This window comes from Gracilinanus agilis, chromosome 3 (assembly GCF_016433145.1).
Source record: "Gracilinanus agilis isolate LMUSP501 chromosome 3, AgileGrace, whole genome shotgun sequence".
In the NCBI taxonomy this organism is placed as follows: domain Eukaryota; kingdom Metazoa; phylum Chordata; class Mammalia; order Didelphimorphia; family Didelphidae; genus Gracilinanus; species Gracilinanus agilis.
The window spans coordinates 241626974-241642040 of NC_058132.1; the positions used below are offsets into that span (position 1 = coordinate 241626974).

Consider the following 15067-nt stretch of genomic DNA (forward strand, 5'->3'; position numbering starts at 1 on the left):
CTCTTCACTATTTTGGAGGTTCTCCTTCTGGGATATCTTCAGGCTTATTTCCTGAGTGCATTTAAAATTTGTTATTAATCATTTCTGTTGTGTCTGACTCTTTTTAACCCCATTTGGGGCAAAGAGTGGTTTGCCTTTTAACTCTCCAGCTCATTTTACATATAAGAAGCCTGAAGGAAACAGAATGAAATGAGTTGCCCCAGTCACACAGTTAGCATCTACAGCTAGATTAGAACTCAGGAAGATGAGTCTTCCTGACTCTAGACTCAGAAGTCTATCCACTGTGCCGCCCAAGAATCCCATTTTCCCTTTTGATTTCATCTACAAATGTTTTAGGTGTTATCTTGCCTACATAGATTTCACACCAAGTTCTCTAAAGGTTCATTTTTTTCCAAACTGATTTTCACTCTTTCATGAGGTAATATGGCCTCTCATTTACAGATTGTAGCTTCTGAGATCCCTTCCAGCTCTGGAGTTAACTAATCCAACCCCCTCATTTTACAGGTGAGAAAAAGAAATTCCTTAAAGGTTAAGTGAACTTACCCAACATTACAAGGTATTAAAAGTAAGATTGATTTATATCAGAATCTTCTATCATCATGTTGGTGGAATTAAATTGAGTCCTCCTCTGTACTGTTTTAAAAATGAATTTGTAATCTCTTGACTCTCTTATTTCTCCATTGCGTAAAAAGTTCAAATGTTTGCTGTTTGAATCAATTTCTGGGCTAAGTCTCCTGCTTATGGGGACTCTTTAATATGGATTTAAGTACTCCAAGAAATGATATTCAATGTTTTTAGCTTTATCTTTCCCTTATTTTGAAGTTCACAGCTCATATAAACAGCTTAGGGTGGAGTCCACAATATCTAAGCAGATTTTTCCTTCTAATTTGGGGTTTTCATTGATCTGATGACAGATGCTTATTTTGAAATGACTACTTATTTCTTTTGTTCAAGAATAGATTATTTCTTCTTTTTGTAGTGTCATTTAGTCCCTGACCCATTCAGTACCTTCCAATTCTCTCAAAGAAAATATACATGAGAATCCTGCTTAAAGTCTATAAGTAGTTCTTTTTTTCATTCTCTGATTTTTGAAATGTTTCTAATAGTTTTCATCAACTTCCCTGAACCCATTTTATATTGATTCACCAAGGAACAAGGTCTATTTTGCCTTAATTTGGAGGATCTTGTCAAATTTGTAGACTTTTTCTACTTCTTCATCCTTTTCAATGAATGTTGGTGCATTTACTATATGTATCTTCATGGTGTCTTGTTTGCTTATGTTTAACACAAATTCCACAAGGAAAGATGACCAAGTATCCCATAAAATGATGTTCTTTGTTCCCTTTGTATGCATGGATACATGATAAAGCCATTTTACCAATTTTTCTAATTTGCGGGAGGGAAAGTCTATGAGTTGCCTTTCCATTAAGATGTAGCTATTTATACTTTCTGGATCAACTTATAGAAAAATGTTGATATAAATGTTATGTCATCCTCTTTGGTTGTTGTATAAAAATCATATATAAGATCTCTAGCAGTTAAATTAATGTTGATATATGGTCTAAGAATTATTTGAATCCGAGTGACCTAGATCTCTTTTTCTCTAGTTTACCACCATAAAGAACTGAGAGCCATTTTGCATTTTTTGTCCCTTGAATGAGTCAACCAGAACTCACAGTTTATTCCCTAGTGATCAAACTTCTTATGATGAGTATCTCTGTATTAAAACTATTCATACAAATTGATAGATCATTTATTAAGCTCTTATTCTGGGTCACATACTGTGCTAAGCTCCAGTGGTACCAATAAAAGCATGTCAGACAATCCCCTGTCCTCATGGTTTTTACAGTCTTCTGGGGGAAGACAACACATAAAAGGGAGCTAGGAGAGGACAGTGGGATACATGATCAGTGGCAGATTAGAGATCCCTGGGTAGTGCTATAGAGACCCAGAATGAAGCAAAATATAACTAAGTCTGGGTTATCAAAGCCAAGGGGAGGTTCCAGGTAGGAGCCCAATTTTCTGGTGGAAAGGGAGTAGAGATGATGTTCTAAATGGAGATAGCACACTTGGAGATGGCCAAGAGATGTACTTGAAGTTTTTCCCATTCATTACAGCATGTACTCTGTTGATATAGACTTTGGGCACCCATAATCACTTCCATATCATAACTAGGTATCAGAGTGGTACTTCTGTATAGACTGTTCCTATAATTTTCAATGAAATATGGTATTGTTTCTTAGTAGAACAGCCTTATCATTCATGAAGAGAGACAAGAAAGATCCCTATGAAAAGGCAGTTTTGTGACATTTGTTACTATTTTAGAAGTGCCTCCTTCATGGCTAATGTAGAAATTTGTTTTGCGTGACTTCATATTTGTAATGGACTTTAGATTTATCACCTTCTCTGTGGATGGAAGAGGGAGAGAATTTGGAACTGAAAATGTAAATAAGAAGATATCACTCTACATTTTATAATAATTTTATTTGTTAATATTTATATTACGAAATTGTGTTTATTCAAAACATTTTATTATTTTCATAGCTAACACACGTAGGGTCAACTGTGTGTCAGACACTGCTAAGTGCTTTACAAATATTACCTCATTTGATAATGATTTCATCGGGTTTATCTCTATTTACAGATGAGGAAACAGGTAAACAGAGGTTAAGTGATTTGTTCAGAGTCACACATCTAGTGTCTGAGGTTATATTTAAAGAGTATACCACGAGTACTTCCAATACAAGATTAATCAAGATTAATCTTTATTCACCCTTACTATCTAATGGAGAGGGGCACCTAAGTGGGACAGTGGATAGAATGTCAAATATGACCTTAGGCACTTACCAACCTATGTGACCCTGGGTAAGTCATAATCCTATTTGCCTCAGTTTCTTTATCTGTAAAATGACCTGAAGAAAGAAATGACATACCACTCTGGGATCTCTGTCAAAAAAAACAACACAACAAACCAAACCCAAATGGGCCAAAGAGAGTCAAACATGACTAATTGACTAAATGACAACAATAATCTAAAAGAGGGTCTTTCATATAATTGATACCCCAAAAATATTAAATTTTTAGTAATTAGGTAGGTAGACATTCATTCCAAACCATACCAGTTTGGAATGCTCTTTTAATTGTTCAGACTAGAGCCAATAGAATAGTTTAGTTGGGTCTGCAGTTTTAAACACCTGCTAATTTCCCTCTTAGCAAGAATGGTATGCTCTGGGCTTAGGCAGCTGGAACAGCCAGTGATGGGGAGCAGGGAGCAGAACGGGGAAGGGGGCCAGGGGCTACCTAGGGCAGCAGGAAGCAGGAGGTAACAAATCTTTAAAACACAACATCCTTAATCAGAGAATTAGTCAGGTTTCCTGTATGTTTCCTCCTTGGGTTTCACTCAGGCAAGGACAAGGACGGTCACTTCTGATGATGTTTGAGAGAGTGAGCTCAGGCTTTCCGTTGTTTGTCATGAAAGCAGAGCCCAGAAGAAACCCGAGTCTTTCTCCGAGGTTAGTTGGCAGAGCTGGCAGTGGGGGCAGTGCAGATCCAGGGGAGGCCTTGGTGGTCATAAGGTCTAAACAGAAAGATTCCACTAACTCCTGTTCTTAACCAGGGGTACATAAATTTAAAAAAAAATAACCCTTACCTTCCATCTTAGAATCAATTCTGTGTATTAGTTTCTAGGCAAAAGAGCAGCAAGGTTAGGCCATTGGGGTTTAGTGACTTGCCCAGGGTCACACAGCTAGGAAGTGTCCGAGTCTAGATTTGAACCCAGGACTCTATCTCTCTATGCATTTGAGCCATCTCATTGCCCCCAGTATGTAAACTTAGAAAACAAGTATTTGATAACCCAATTTCAGTATTATTGCTTAACTTTGAAGTCCTATGCATTTTATTTTCTACACTCAAAAACCCTTTTCTATGAAGGAGTCCATTGGCTCTGCAGCCTGCCCCAAAGTAAGAACCTCTCTAGTAACTTCTAAGTTCATAAAAGGGAATATCCAGAGTTTTAGAGATGTGTGTGTGTCTCTTCCTTAGGAATCAAACCCTGTTGCTAAACACATTAGATTCTGCTCTCAATGATGCTACATGATACCATGGCTATGCTGGACTACATTTCTTACTTAAATAATGAATCCCTTTGAAGTTCTTTAAAGAAATGAATGTGCTCATATAAAGATACCATCTGTAGCTCTGATTTGGTACAGCTTGTCCTAGCTCTGCTACTTAACAAGGAAAAGAAGAAAAGGTCTTTATTAGTTTCTTAGAGAAGGAAAGCCAAGGCTCTCCTCTGCCTTCTAAAAGCAACTGATTTGTTCCTTTGGCATCTCAGGCTAATGGATCAGAATAATACAAAATATCTGGAACATTCCACAGGTTCTACAATCCTGTTGAGGGTGGGACTATGGGAGGAGGAGGTTATATTTCTCTTTGTGCCTACAATCTATAATGTAGTCAAAGGCTCTGATATGACCTGTAAACCCTAGCCTTTGGACACAAGGGACAGAAAAAGACTAAGTAAAATCCCCATGTGCATTTAAGTGTGGAACTCAATACTCTTATTGCTGTAAATAACCTAAGCCATTCCTTGTGTGTATATGAGAAAGAGATTCCTTCCCAACTTAATCTAGCATATCAGGTTCCTTATGGATAGGGTAAGGGCTCAGTCCTATATTTGGCAAGGATTAGTGGGAAGGAATGGTATTTTTTCCCCTTTGGTATCTCTCTATCTGCCTTGAATTCTTTAACAAATATTTACACAGTTCATTTCATCTAATGTTTTCATTAAAATAAGAGTGTTTTAGGAAATATTCCAAAGGAAGAGATCAATTGTCTTATGAGAAGAAAAAAAACTGGACAGAATTCAAGTGGATTGTGAGATAATATGATTGAAAAATGACAAACATTTATTAAACTCCTGTTCTAGGCAAGAACCCTCGTAGGTGCTAAGGGTACTGGTTAGAAATGAAAAAAGACCCTGCCCTTTAGGAACTTACCCTCTATTGGACTAAGTGAAAGAGTATTAGAGGTTTGTAAATGAGTTAATTTGTGAAAGACTTGAATTATGAAGCCTATACTTTGGATCGGATGTCAAATACAAAGGAAACTTATTAGGAAGTCCGGAAAGAAAAGAGGGTTATATGGTTCTTACTATTTACATTTATAATGTAATTTAATTTATAATTATTTGGGAAGCAGCATTTTGAATCAATTCATGTAGGGAAATAAGGAAGAAAGTAAAAAGGTTTAAGAAATGAAATAGGACAGGAACCCAGATCTCATATACCTTTAAAACTGTTTTCTTATGTCTGATTTTGACTCAGTGATTCTCTGGTTGTTGTGTTCCAGGACTCTGGTAGATTGAGGGCAGCTTGAGATAACTCTCCCACCTCTTTGTACCATTACCAGGGCTAATGTGAGCCAAGACACATGTGGGACTAGTTCCTGAGCCACTTGAGTTAACTTTGCTTTCTCCAGATGAATTGACCTGAAAACCACATGTGGGCCCTTTGGGCAAGAAATCTATAATGACTCTTCTATGGCTTAAAGAGAAAGCTTCTGAACCTCTCCTTTCCCTACTCATGGAACCTCCATGTGGGATGATTTTATCTGAGGGAAATCAAATGTTTGGAGAAAAGTAATTTTTTCTCTGTACCTTCAAACTCTGAATTGTCCACTGTACCATTTATGAAACCATTCTTGGGGCAAGTGGTCTTTTGGGTGGAAGCTTACCCTTGGAGTCAGGAAAGCCAGTGGCTCTTTCTATATCTATCTATCTATCTATCTATCTATCTATCTATCTATCTATCTATCTATCTATCTATCTATCTATCTATCTGTTGTGTAACTTGGAGAAATAGGCTGATTGAGAAAAGAGAGAGTATTTTAGTAACCTTTCTAACCCTCACAGAACCTATGTATTCCTTCTTCACTGCTACCTCTTAGAATTGAGATTTTCCTTAAAAACTCTGCTGAGCTCAAGTGCCACCTTTCCTAGCCCCTCCACTGCTAATACCTCCATTCATGAAAATACCTTGTATCATATATTTTGCACATAGTGATATATATACATATTGTTTCCCCAGAGAATGGAAACTCCTATTTAATTTTTGACTTTGTATCCTTGGTCTAGCAGAGTACTTGATACATACTTAGTAGGCACTTAATAAATGCTCGTTGACTAATAAGTAAGGCACTTTTAAAGCACTTTCCTGCTTGTAAATGAGTTACTACAAAAGCAACTCATTGAAAGAAAACTTTAAAACAGTACTGCTTTGGGGCACCTAGGTATCTCAGTGGGTAGAGAGACAAGAGGTCATGAGTTCAAATCTGCCCTTAGATTCTTCCTTGCTGTGTGCTCCTAAGCCAGTTGCTTAACCCCAAATGTTTAGCCTTTACTGCTCTTCTGAATTAGAAATATGCTTAGTATTGATTCTAAGAAAGAAAGAGCTTAAAAATATTTTGCATTTTCATAAGTTGAAAGTTCTTAAGCTTGGATCCAAGGACAGATACCCAAAACATCTGTGCATAGTTTTCCAGGGTTTCCTGAACTTGGAATATAAAAAAAATTACAATTTTTCATTTACCTTTACTTTCATTAATATCTCTATGTATTTTAATTTTTGCCTTTGAAAACATTACTTATGAGGAGGGGCTCATAGGCTTTAGCAGACTGCCAAAGGAGTCTACTACATACAAAAAGGTAAAAAATCCTTATCATAAAAATTCTAATCCCATCCCCTCATCCCCTCTTGCAAAAAATCAGTGCTAAACCCTCCTTTCAACTTCTCTTTAAAATCAAGTTGTTTCTTAGACATTGTTAATAATTACTGATTTGCTATGAATTTTTTTTGGGGGGAGAATGGGACTAGGGAAAATAGCTTATATCAGATACAACTTGTGCAGAAGCAGAAAGATAATACATATTAGTTTAAGACACCACCATTAGCAAGATTTTGTAAATTGAAAATTCTGATCCTGAGTACTTCCTTTCCTTCCTGTCCAGGGTACTTCTAACCTTCCAGTCACCCAGGATCACAACATCACCATCATCCTCAAGTCCTGTCACCCCACGTATCCAACCTGTTTTCAAAACTTATTGTTTCTATCTTTACAACATCTTTATTGAACATTCTCCTCTCTACTTATATAATCTTGTCATCTCTCTTCTAGACACTATATTTCTAACTGGTTTCCATGTATCATCTCTCTTGACTCTCATCTACCCTCCACTAAGCTGCCAAAGGTGATTTTTCTACAGTTTAGAAACCTCTGACAATTTATTAGATTCAATGAGCTCTAGTGGCTCTCATTGCTCAGGTACTTACCTCCTGATTACCTCTAAGATCAAATGTAAACTCTGCTGGCATTTAAAACTTTCTTAACCTGGCCCTTCCTACATCTCCAGGTTTCTTATGCCTTTCTCTCTTCCATATGCTCCAGACTTACAGTTGTAAGGAATTAAATTAATGGTTTAACTAAAATATATGAGGATTTGAAAATAATCTTGAGGTCGCTGAATTAAAATATTATAGCTCAAGTCAAAATGACTTTTAATAGCTTTTATATGCAAAATGGTGGAAAGAATGAAAGTAGAGAAATACAAAAGGGGGTAGAGAAGATGTCTACCCTATCACACTAAATATTGTTCTAGTGCTCAACCTGGAAGGGCTTTTTAACACTCAACAGGAAGACCACACAGTCTTCTCCAAGGGAAGACCTCTCCAAAACTAATCTCTCTACAGACACCAGGAAAAGAAGGCCAGCTACTTACTCATTCAAGAGGCAGTCTAAGTCCCAAGTTACCTCCAAGAGGCAGGTTGACGACTCTAGCTGAAGTTGACTCTCTAGCCGAAGAAGATCAGGACTTTTATAGTCCTTTTTGTCCCTTCCCATCTTCACAGGGGCCAATCACAACTTCCAAATTGCCTAGCACTGCCTGTGGGGGGCAGTGTCTGTGTAAACTCTTATCAAAAGGATTCACAAGTTCCTGACTGATTGAGTTTCTGAGTGTATCAACTCTTTAAGTAAGTGACTTGTGAACTCTGTTACTTGTTAGTTATCAAAGTGTTAAGTAGGAGTGCTTTCAAGTTTTGGTTAATTAAATTAAGAGTTGCTGACAAAGAAAGTTTGATTCAGACTTCACAATCCCCCCTGTGATTCTTTGGGAGACTAGTCTCCCCAATAAATCATTTAACATAACCAGCTTATACTTCTAAAGATCTTATAGCTACAGGTGCATATAATATTGCACTTTCTAAAAGGAAACTATAATAGTTAGAGATAAGAAGGAAATAGAAGAGAGAGAGAGAGAACAAAACCAATGTTTTCTAGGCGTATTGACAAAAAGCCAATTGGGGCAGTCCCCTTTGGCATAAGAGTTTATATTCAGAATAAATGTGTTCAGCCCTTTTCAGTTCAACCAATTATACCCCAAAGTTCTTCTGGATCTTCTTGATGCAATGGAGGTTTCTTAATAGCATTTTTCCCGAACAGTTCATTTTCTTGATTCAAGGAGTTATTGAGCTCCATTTCCTGAAATGTTTTCTCAAAATTTTTTTTAAATCTTGGGTTTTATGAGAATTACACAATCCCCCTGAGGACAGTATTGACCAACACCTGCATTAACTCGGGATAAATTAATTTTCACTAAGAAAACAGCTTTATTATAAAAAAAGATAGAATAATAGCTAGTGCACATTCAAGAAGTACCAAAATCCCCCAAATCATAAGAGCACATTTAATGACAATAGCAAACAAACTCACTATTGTTAGGATTCACATGAGTTTCTACAGCCACTGAAGATCATTGATACTTGTCACAACTTCTCCAGATCTATCAAATCTTTCAGCCTTGGTTGAGATATTTCTAACAAAGTCAATTACTGCCATCATTCAAAAATTTGGCAGGAGAGCCCAGAAAAACCTCTGTACTGCTGATAAAAATTTTTTGGGTCTAAAATGTCACCAAGAATCTATATCATTCTGGTGGAAGGGTAGAGTAAGCTATAGAGTGACAAATTTAAAAACCATCCAGAAGCTACTAGACTTCATGAGGAATGCTCCCTCTCAGGGGCCATTCAGGGATACCACACCCTGTAGGGAAACCTTTACACCTCCAAGATGAGATTATAACCCATCATGGGGTAACCAAACCCCTTGGGAAACCTCCCTCCTCTGGCATGAGATTGTAATAGCCGTAAAAGGCATGTCTTGATATGTCCCATCCATTACAACATAGAAGCGAGGACTACAATTCTGAAAATCACTTCAGATGTCTCATCCATTACATTTTTTTAAACCCTTAACTTCTGTGTATTGGCTCCTAGGTGGAAGAGTGGTAAGGGTGGGCAATGGGGGGGGGGTCAAGTGACTTGCCCAGGGTCACACAGCTGGGAAGTGTCTGAGGCTGGATTTGAACCTAGGACCTCCCATCTCTAGGCCTGACTCTCAATCCACTGAGCTACCCAGCTGCCCCATCCATTACATTTTTATAAATGTGGAGATGGGGAATATAATAGTGCTATAGCACTTTACTTCAGCTACTAAATGGACCCTTTACCTCTTGTTACAAACAACTCAAAGGTAGACAAATGATCAATCAGAGGTAGTGGTACTACTGGATATCTAAAAATCATTTAAGACTTTTTAAAATCAATTTAAATTTTTAGGTCATTAAATTGTCCAAAAGTTGTAAGTAGTTTGATGGAGTCCATCCATCATCATCTATGTGACAATTAACAAAGGCAAAAAGGGCACAAAAAACCGTTTAGGCAACATGTGACCTTGATGGATCTGGCGACAAACCCAGTATCCATAAGGACCTATGGTATTGCAATGGAAAAGGGTTTGCACAACTAGGCTAAGGGCTTTTACAATGGTATTTTCTTCAGTCCAGTCATATGAGGAGGTACAAATAAAGATAGTAAGACAGTACAAATAAAAATAGTGTAGCATAACACATAGCTAATAACCAAAATACAGTAACTTAAAGTGACATAGTGTAGCAGAATATGTAAGATTAGATCAATATATGAACTTAACAAACAAAATTAAATATTAAAACAATCAGAAAATACAATATATGTGACAGGATACAGGCATTGAATTGAGTCCTTTTTTTTCAATTCTGATAGCTACATTACTTTACTAATTTGGAGGGGAACAAACTGAAACATCAATAAAAAAATGGAGTCTGAAAAAGCTAAAAAAATCACCTCCAAACTCTTTAAGGTTCCTTCCTTTCCCGAGTATCATCAACCATCTTGATTCCTTTGGTCACACTTCTGGGGTTCCCGGTTCCCTATACCCACACTGGGCATAGTGTGGACAAACCCCATATTGGATATGTTGCAGAGACTGGGCAGGCTAAAATGGCAAGAGGGGTATAGGGAGATGAATCTCTCCCCTGAATCTCAGGATTACTCAAGCTAACAGCAAGGCATCCAATCAGTACACCCAGGAACAGTGATATATAGAGCCACTGTGAAATCTCTGGAATTATGAACCATTTTAGATATACAATGCTCAGTATCATGATTGGTTGCCTATTTATTTTTAAAGTTTAGGATTTACCTTTCTTCACAGCAAGATCAACAGCTGTAGATTGTAATTCTAGAATTAGCTACTAAGAGCTGGCGGAGGGATAGTTTAGAGATAGTAGAAAGTGAAGGAGAATATCAGCAAATTAAGGGTGCTCTTCAAACCTTCATGGTTGCCCAAAAAGTAAGGAATTAAATTAATGGTTTGACTAAAATATATGAAATATATTTGACTAAAATAGTCTTGAAGTTGTCAAATTAAAATATTTTAGCTCAAGTCAAAATGACTTTTAATAGCTTTTATTTACAAAAGAGTGGAAAGAGTTCCTTTAATTTTTTTCTTTAGTTGCTGCAGTCATGTTTGACTCTTCAAGATGTTATTTGGGGTTTTCTTGGCAAAAATACTAGAGTAGTTTGCAATTTCATTCTCCAGCTCATTTTATAGGTGAGGAAACTGAGGCAAACCGGACTAAGTGACTTACCCATCATCACCTGGCTAGTATGTGTCTGAGACCAGATTTGAACTCAGGTCTTCCTGATACTAAGCTCAGCACTCTACTCTACAACCTTGTCTCCCCCTAGTAAGACACTCTTTTCTTTTTTAAGCCTTTGCCCTGACTGTTCCCCATGCCTGGCACATTCTGCCCTTTCATCTTTCTGCCTCTGACCTCCTTCAGGTCTAAGCTCAAATCACTGATTCCCTATGTATCCTAGTTGCTAATTCTTTTCCTCTCAAAGTGCCTTCCATTTACTTGGTATACACCTTATATTTAATCTGTAGTTTACAAATTGCCTTCCTTATTAGAATATCAGCTTCTTGTGGACAAGATTAGCTTTATATCTCTAGAACTCAGTGTAATTCCTGGCACATAGTAAGCTTTATCAGATGCTTATTGACTTCCCCAGAGTATCTTTATGTTTACAGAGTAAAAGTAAAAGATAATTTTATTCAAGGAATTGAGAGAAACCAGGAATATGTAGTTAGGAAAGGCTTTGGCTTGAACTTTCATTCATGCTTTAAGAAAATATGTTACATTAAAATAAGTTATTTGTAGGCAATATTTCTTTGGTTTCATTGGGAAGTAATTTTCAGAAAATGCAAAACCAAGAGTAATACCTGAAAAATTCCCCAGTGCCTAAATATGCAGTACAAAATTAATGTGTTATTCACTGAAGCGAATTTTATCCTACTTTGTTTTAGGCTCAAAATGGAATTAATCTGACAGTTTCCTTTTATAAATCTTAGTGAGACAGATTTCAAGTTTTGAAAGCTCCATTAACTCTTTTCAGGCCACAAGGGTACTATTCAGTACAGGGTTGCTCAGTTGCTATTAATAAAAATGAATTCCTTACTCGCCGATGCATTTTATGTAAGCCATCTAGAAGGTGCAAAAGTACTCTTGGTCACCCTCTCATCCTGGTCCATTTCTACCAATCTGTATATTTTTGCATCGTGTTATTATAGCTTTAGGTCTACAAAAGCAATGAGCTTTATTGTTTGGAGATTCATCTTTGCAGGCCAGATCTAAGGCCATTTTCTCTCAGGCTGCTGGATGCTTCTTTGAGAACTGTAATACTTCTTTTCAAAGTGACATTATTATGTTCAGTTGTGATCAAACTAATAAATTTATCAGCTTAGATTATTTTTTCTGTGGTTGTATGTACACGGTATATGTAGATTTTAAACCAGCAATGCTGAAACTGAAAGTATGTTTTCTCTGGCAGGCATTTGATATACTTGGAAGAGTTGAGGCTTGCCTTAAGCTCCTTAAATCAGAGGGTTTAAGCCTGCCTGTCTTGGCAGCGAGGCATGAGGAATTACATAGAGAAATTAAAGACTGCACGGAAGATGCTTTGCAAAAGGGACAAGCCTTAATCAGCCAAGGAGATTCCTGCAGGTGAGTCAAGCCTGCTTCTTCCTCAGTGTGACAAGCTTTTTCACAGCTTCCACAGACCTGTTAAAAAAAATTAGCTGGTGTGATTTTGCACATTTCGGGTATTTTGCTGCATTATGATATGGCTTAAAAGGATTCTATTTAAATATGGTCAGCTCCATTTCTGGGAACAGTACATCTCATTTGAGTTGGAAGCTAGCCTAAGAACCTGTAGGCTGATGTCAATGCTTGAGTTGTCTCATGAAGAGTTTCTGAGAGGGGGCAGAAGACATGGAAATAGAGCAACATTTGTTAACTCTTCACTTTATAGATTTATAGCTTTCACTTTAGATTTAAACTTGACTTTAAAGATTTGAAGCTGGAAGCAACCTTAGAAATAATCTAGGTCCATTCCCTTATTTTACTGGTAAGGAAACTGAAACCCAGAGAAATTACTTGTCTAAGGCTATACCAGTAGAACAGAGGAGTGACCAAATTTGGATCAAGGACCTGTTGCTCCCAAACCAAATTTCTTTCCACTATACCATGTTGATATGACCCATACTTTGGTCTTTTCTTTATATTCTTCCTATAATTAAACAAATAAACCAGCCAAAAGAGTGTAGTAGAATTTTCTCAAGAGGTCCAGTTAATGCTTCTATAGTGTATGTTTAGAGGGATTATGATGGAGAAGGAGTAGAGAAATAGAGGTTCATTTTACTGGAATTATCTATTACTCTTTACAAAGGTGGGTCACCAAGAATAGATCCAAGTACAAAAAAGAACTAGATAAAAAGAAGGCCTGATTTCACCAGGCTAAGGGAATCATGAGAATTTATAATATAAAGAAATTATAAGAAGGTAGAAAGAAAATTATAGAAGCAATTATATGTGTGCATATGAAGAAATTATAAAAAGTAATTCAATCTAACAAGTTATTAAGTGTCTACTATACATTGTGTTGGGTAATAGAAGAGAGACAAAGTCAAAATATGCTGTGGTCTTCATGGAGCTTATAATCTAAAGGATAGGGCATATAAAGGGTCTCCCAAAAGTCTCAGAGCAGTTTTAAACTTCAACATTATTTAGCAAACAGACTTTTGGGACATTCCGTATTTAAATAATTCTCTTTACCTGGTAGTTCAAGTAGGAAGGATTTGTATGGACCCTCTCAGACTTGCCTTCAAATTATGGAATTCTCAATGGTTAGTTGCACTGTACAAATCAAGTTACAACATAGGTTACTTTTACAATTAACTTTTGTCTAAGTATTTAGTTTTTCTCCATGCTAACAGATCTAATAAAGGAAAAGCAATTAATGATAAAACATTTTTTTTCTAGAAAGTACTGCATAGCAAAGCAACAAAAAAAATCTTAGCAAAAATTTCCCAACAAGTTCTCATCTCATTGTCCTTTACTCCAATATTCTATTGTCACATATAACTATATTGTAAACTAATACCTGTAACACCACACTGCTCTAGCAGGTAAGTCATTGAAAAAGTCTATTTTTAGCTGGAACAAGGAGATTGTAGACATCATTGGATAGCCTTGGTTTCCCTACTACTGCTTCCTCACCCCTTCCTTTTACATAAAAAGCAACACAAAACTTTGTATGTGGGATGGCTAAGTGGTTAAGGAAGAGGAGGGATATTTTCGGAAACAAAAGTGATGAAAACAAGGACAAAATCAATAATTTTTCATTGTTCCTGCAGTAGTTTCAGGTTTCTATTCATTGTTTGCCTGCCTGCCATTGCCTCCATGCTGCTTCTGGCTTGACATGCCTCTGGAACTACTTTCTGCTGCCCAATGTCACAATGTCCAAGAGAGCCACCTTCCTCTCCCATCATTTCTTCATTTTCTCAGAAACTGTCCTCTCTTCTCAAGGGCACAGTGAGTAAATGGCACAGTAAGAGGTCCTTTAATCCTCACATGATCTCCCATCCTCTCACTATCCTGGCAACCTCTCTCTGGATATGCTCCAATTTTCCCCAAATCCTTTCTAGAATGTGCTCCAATTAAATATAATGCTCTAGGCATGGTCTGAGCAGGGTATGATGCAGTGTTCTGTATTGGGAATTATCACATCCCTTTTTCTAGAAACCCCATTTTTATTAATGCAGCCAAAAATGTCATTACCTTTTGGGTTCCATTTCATGTTGTGGATTCAAAGTCAAGTTCATTGACTTGTTATTTGAAAACTTGATCTTTTCTTTATTTTTCAAAATTGGGATTTCACCTCTCCTGTTCTTAGATGTTTTGTGACTCACTGGAGCACAGACCAGCTATTACTTCTGTTTAGGTTCCCACATGCCTTTCTGGACCTGATGACTGGAAACCATCTCTCTCTTGCCATCGACCCTCTTGCATTTCAAGTTTTTGCTAACCCCATCTTGTTCTTTCTTTCCTATTTCAAATATTTTTCTCCTGTATAGAGAAAACAGAAGCTAAATATGAATTGCCTTCTCTTTATTGTTTGTTGCTCACTTTGGGTCTATCTCTCCTTTGATATTTTTCTTGCTCCATAAGTTGGTTTAAAAAAGTTCTTTTTTCCCCTTTTCAATTCATTAGCAACCTTAGCTCCTTCTGAATATTAGGACTCTAGACAATTATCTTTATGTGCCTCTCTTTTAAATTAGTTATTAGGTG

At 36.9% G+C, this 15067-nt stretch overlaps 1 protein-coding gene across 1 annotated transcript in view; it reads left to right on the forward strand.

Annotated features, from left to right (window-relative positions):
• The window catches only part of CCDC141 (coiled-coil domain containing 141), a 280596-nt gene that overhangs the window by 157289 nt on the left and 108240 nt on the right, over nt 1-15067 (forward strand). The window contains exon 8 of the mRNA XM_044669079.1: nt 12270-12442. Coding sequence (XP_044525014.1) covers nt 12270-12442 — 173 coding nt within the window. The remainder of the gene's footprint in view (nt 1-12269; nt 12443-15067) is intronic.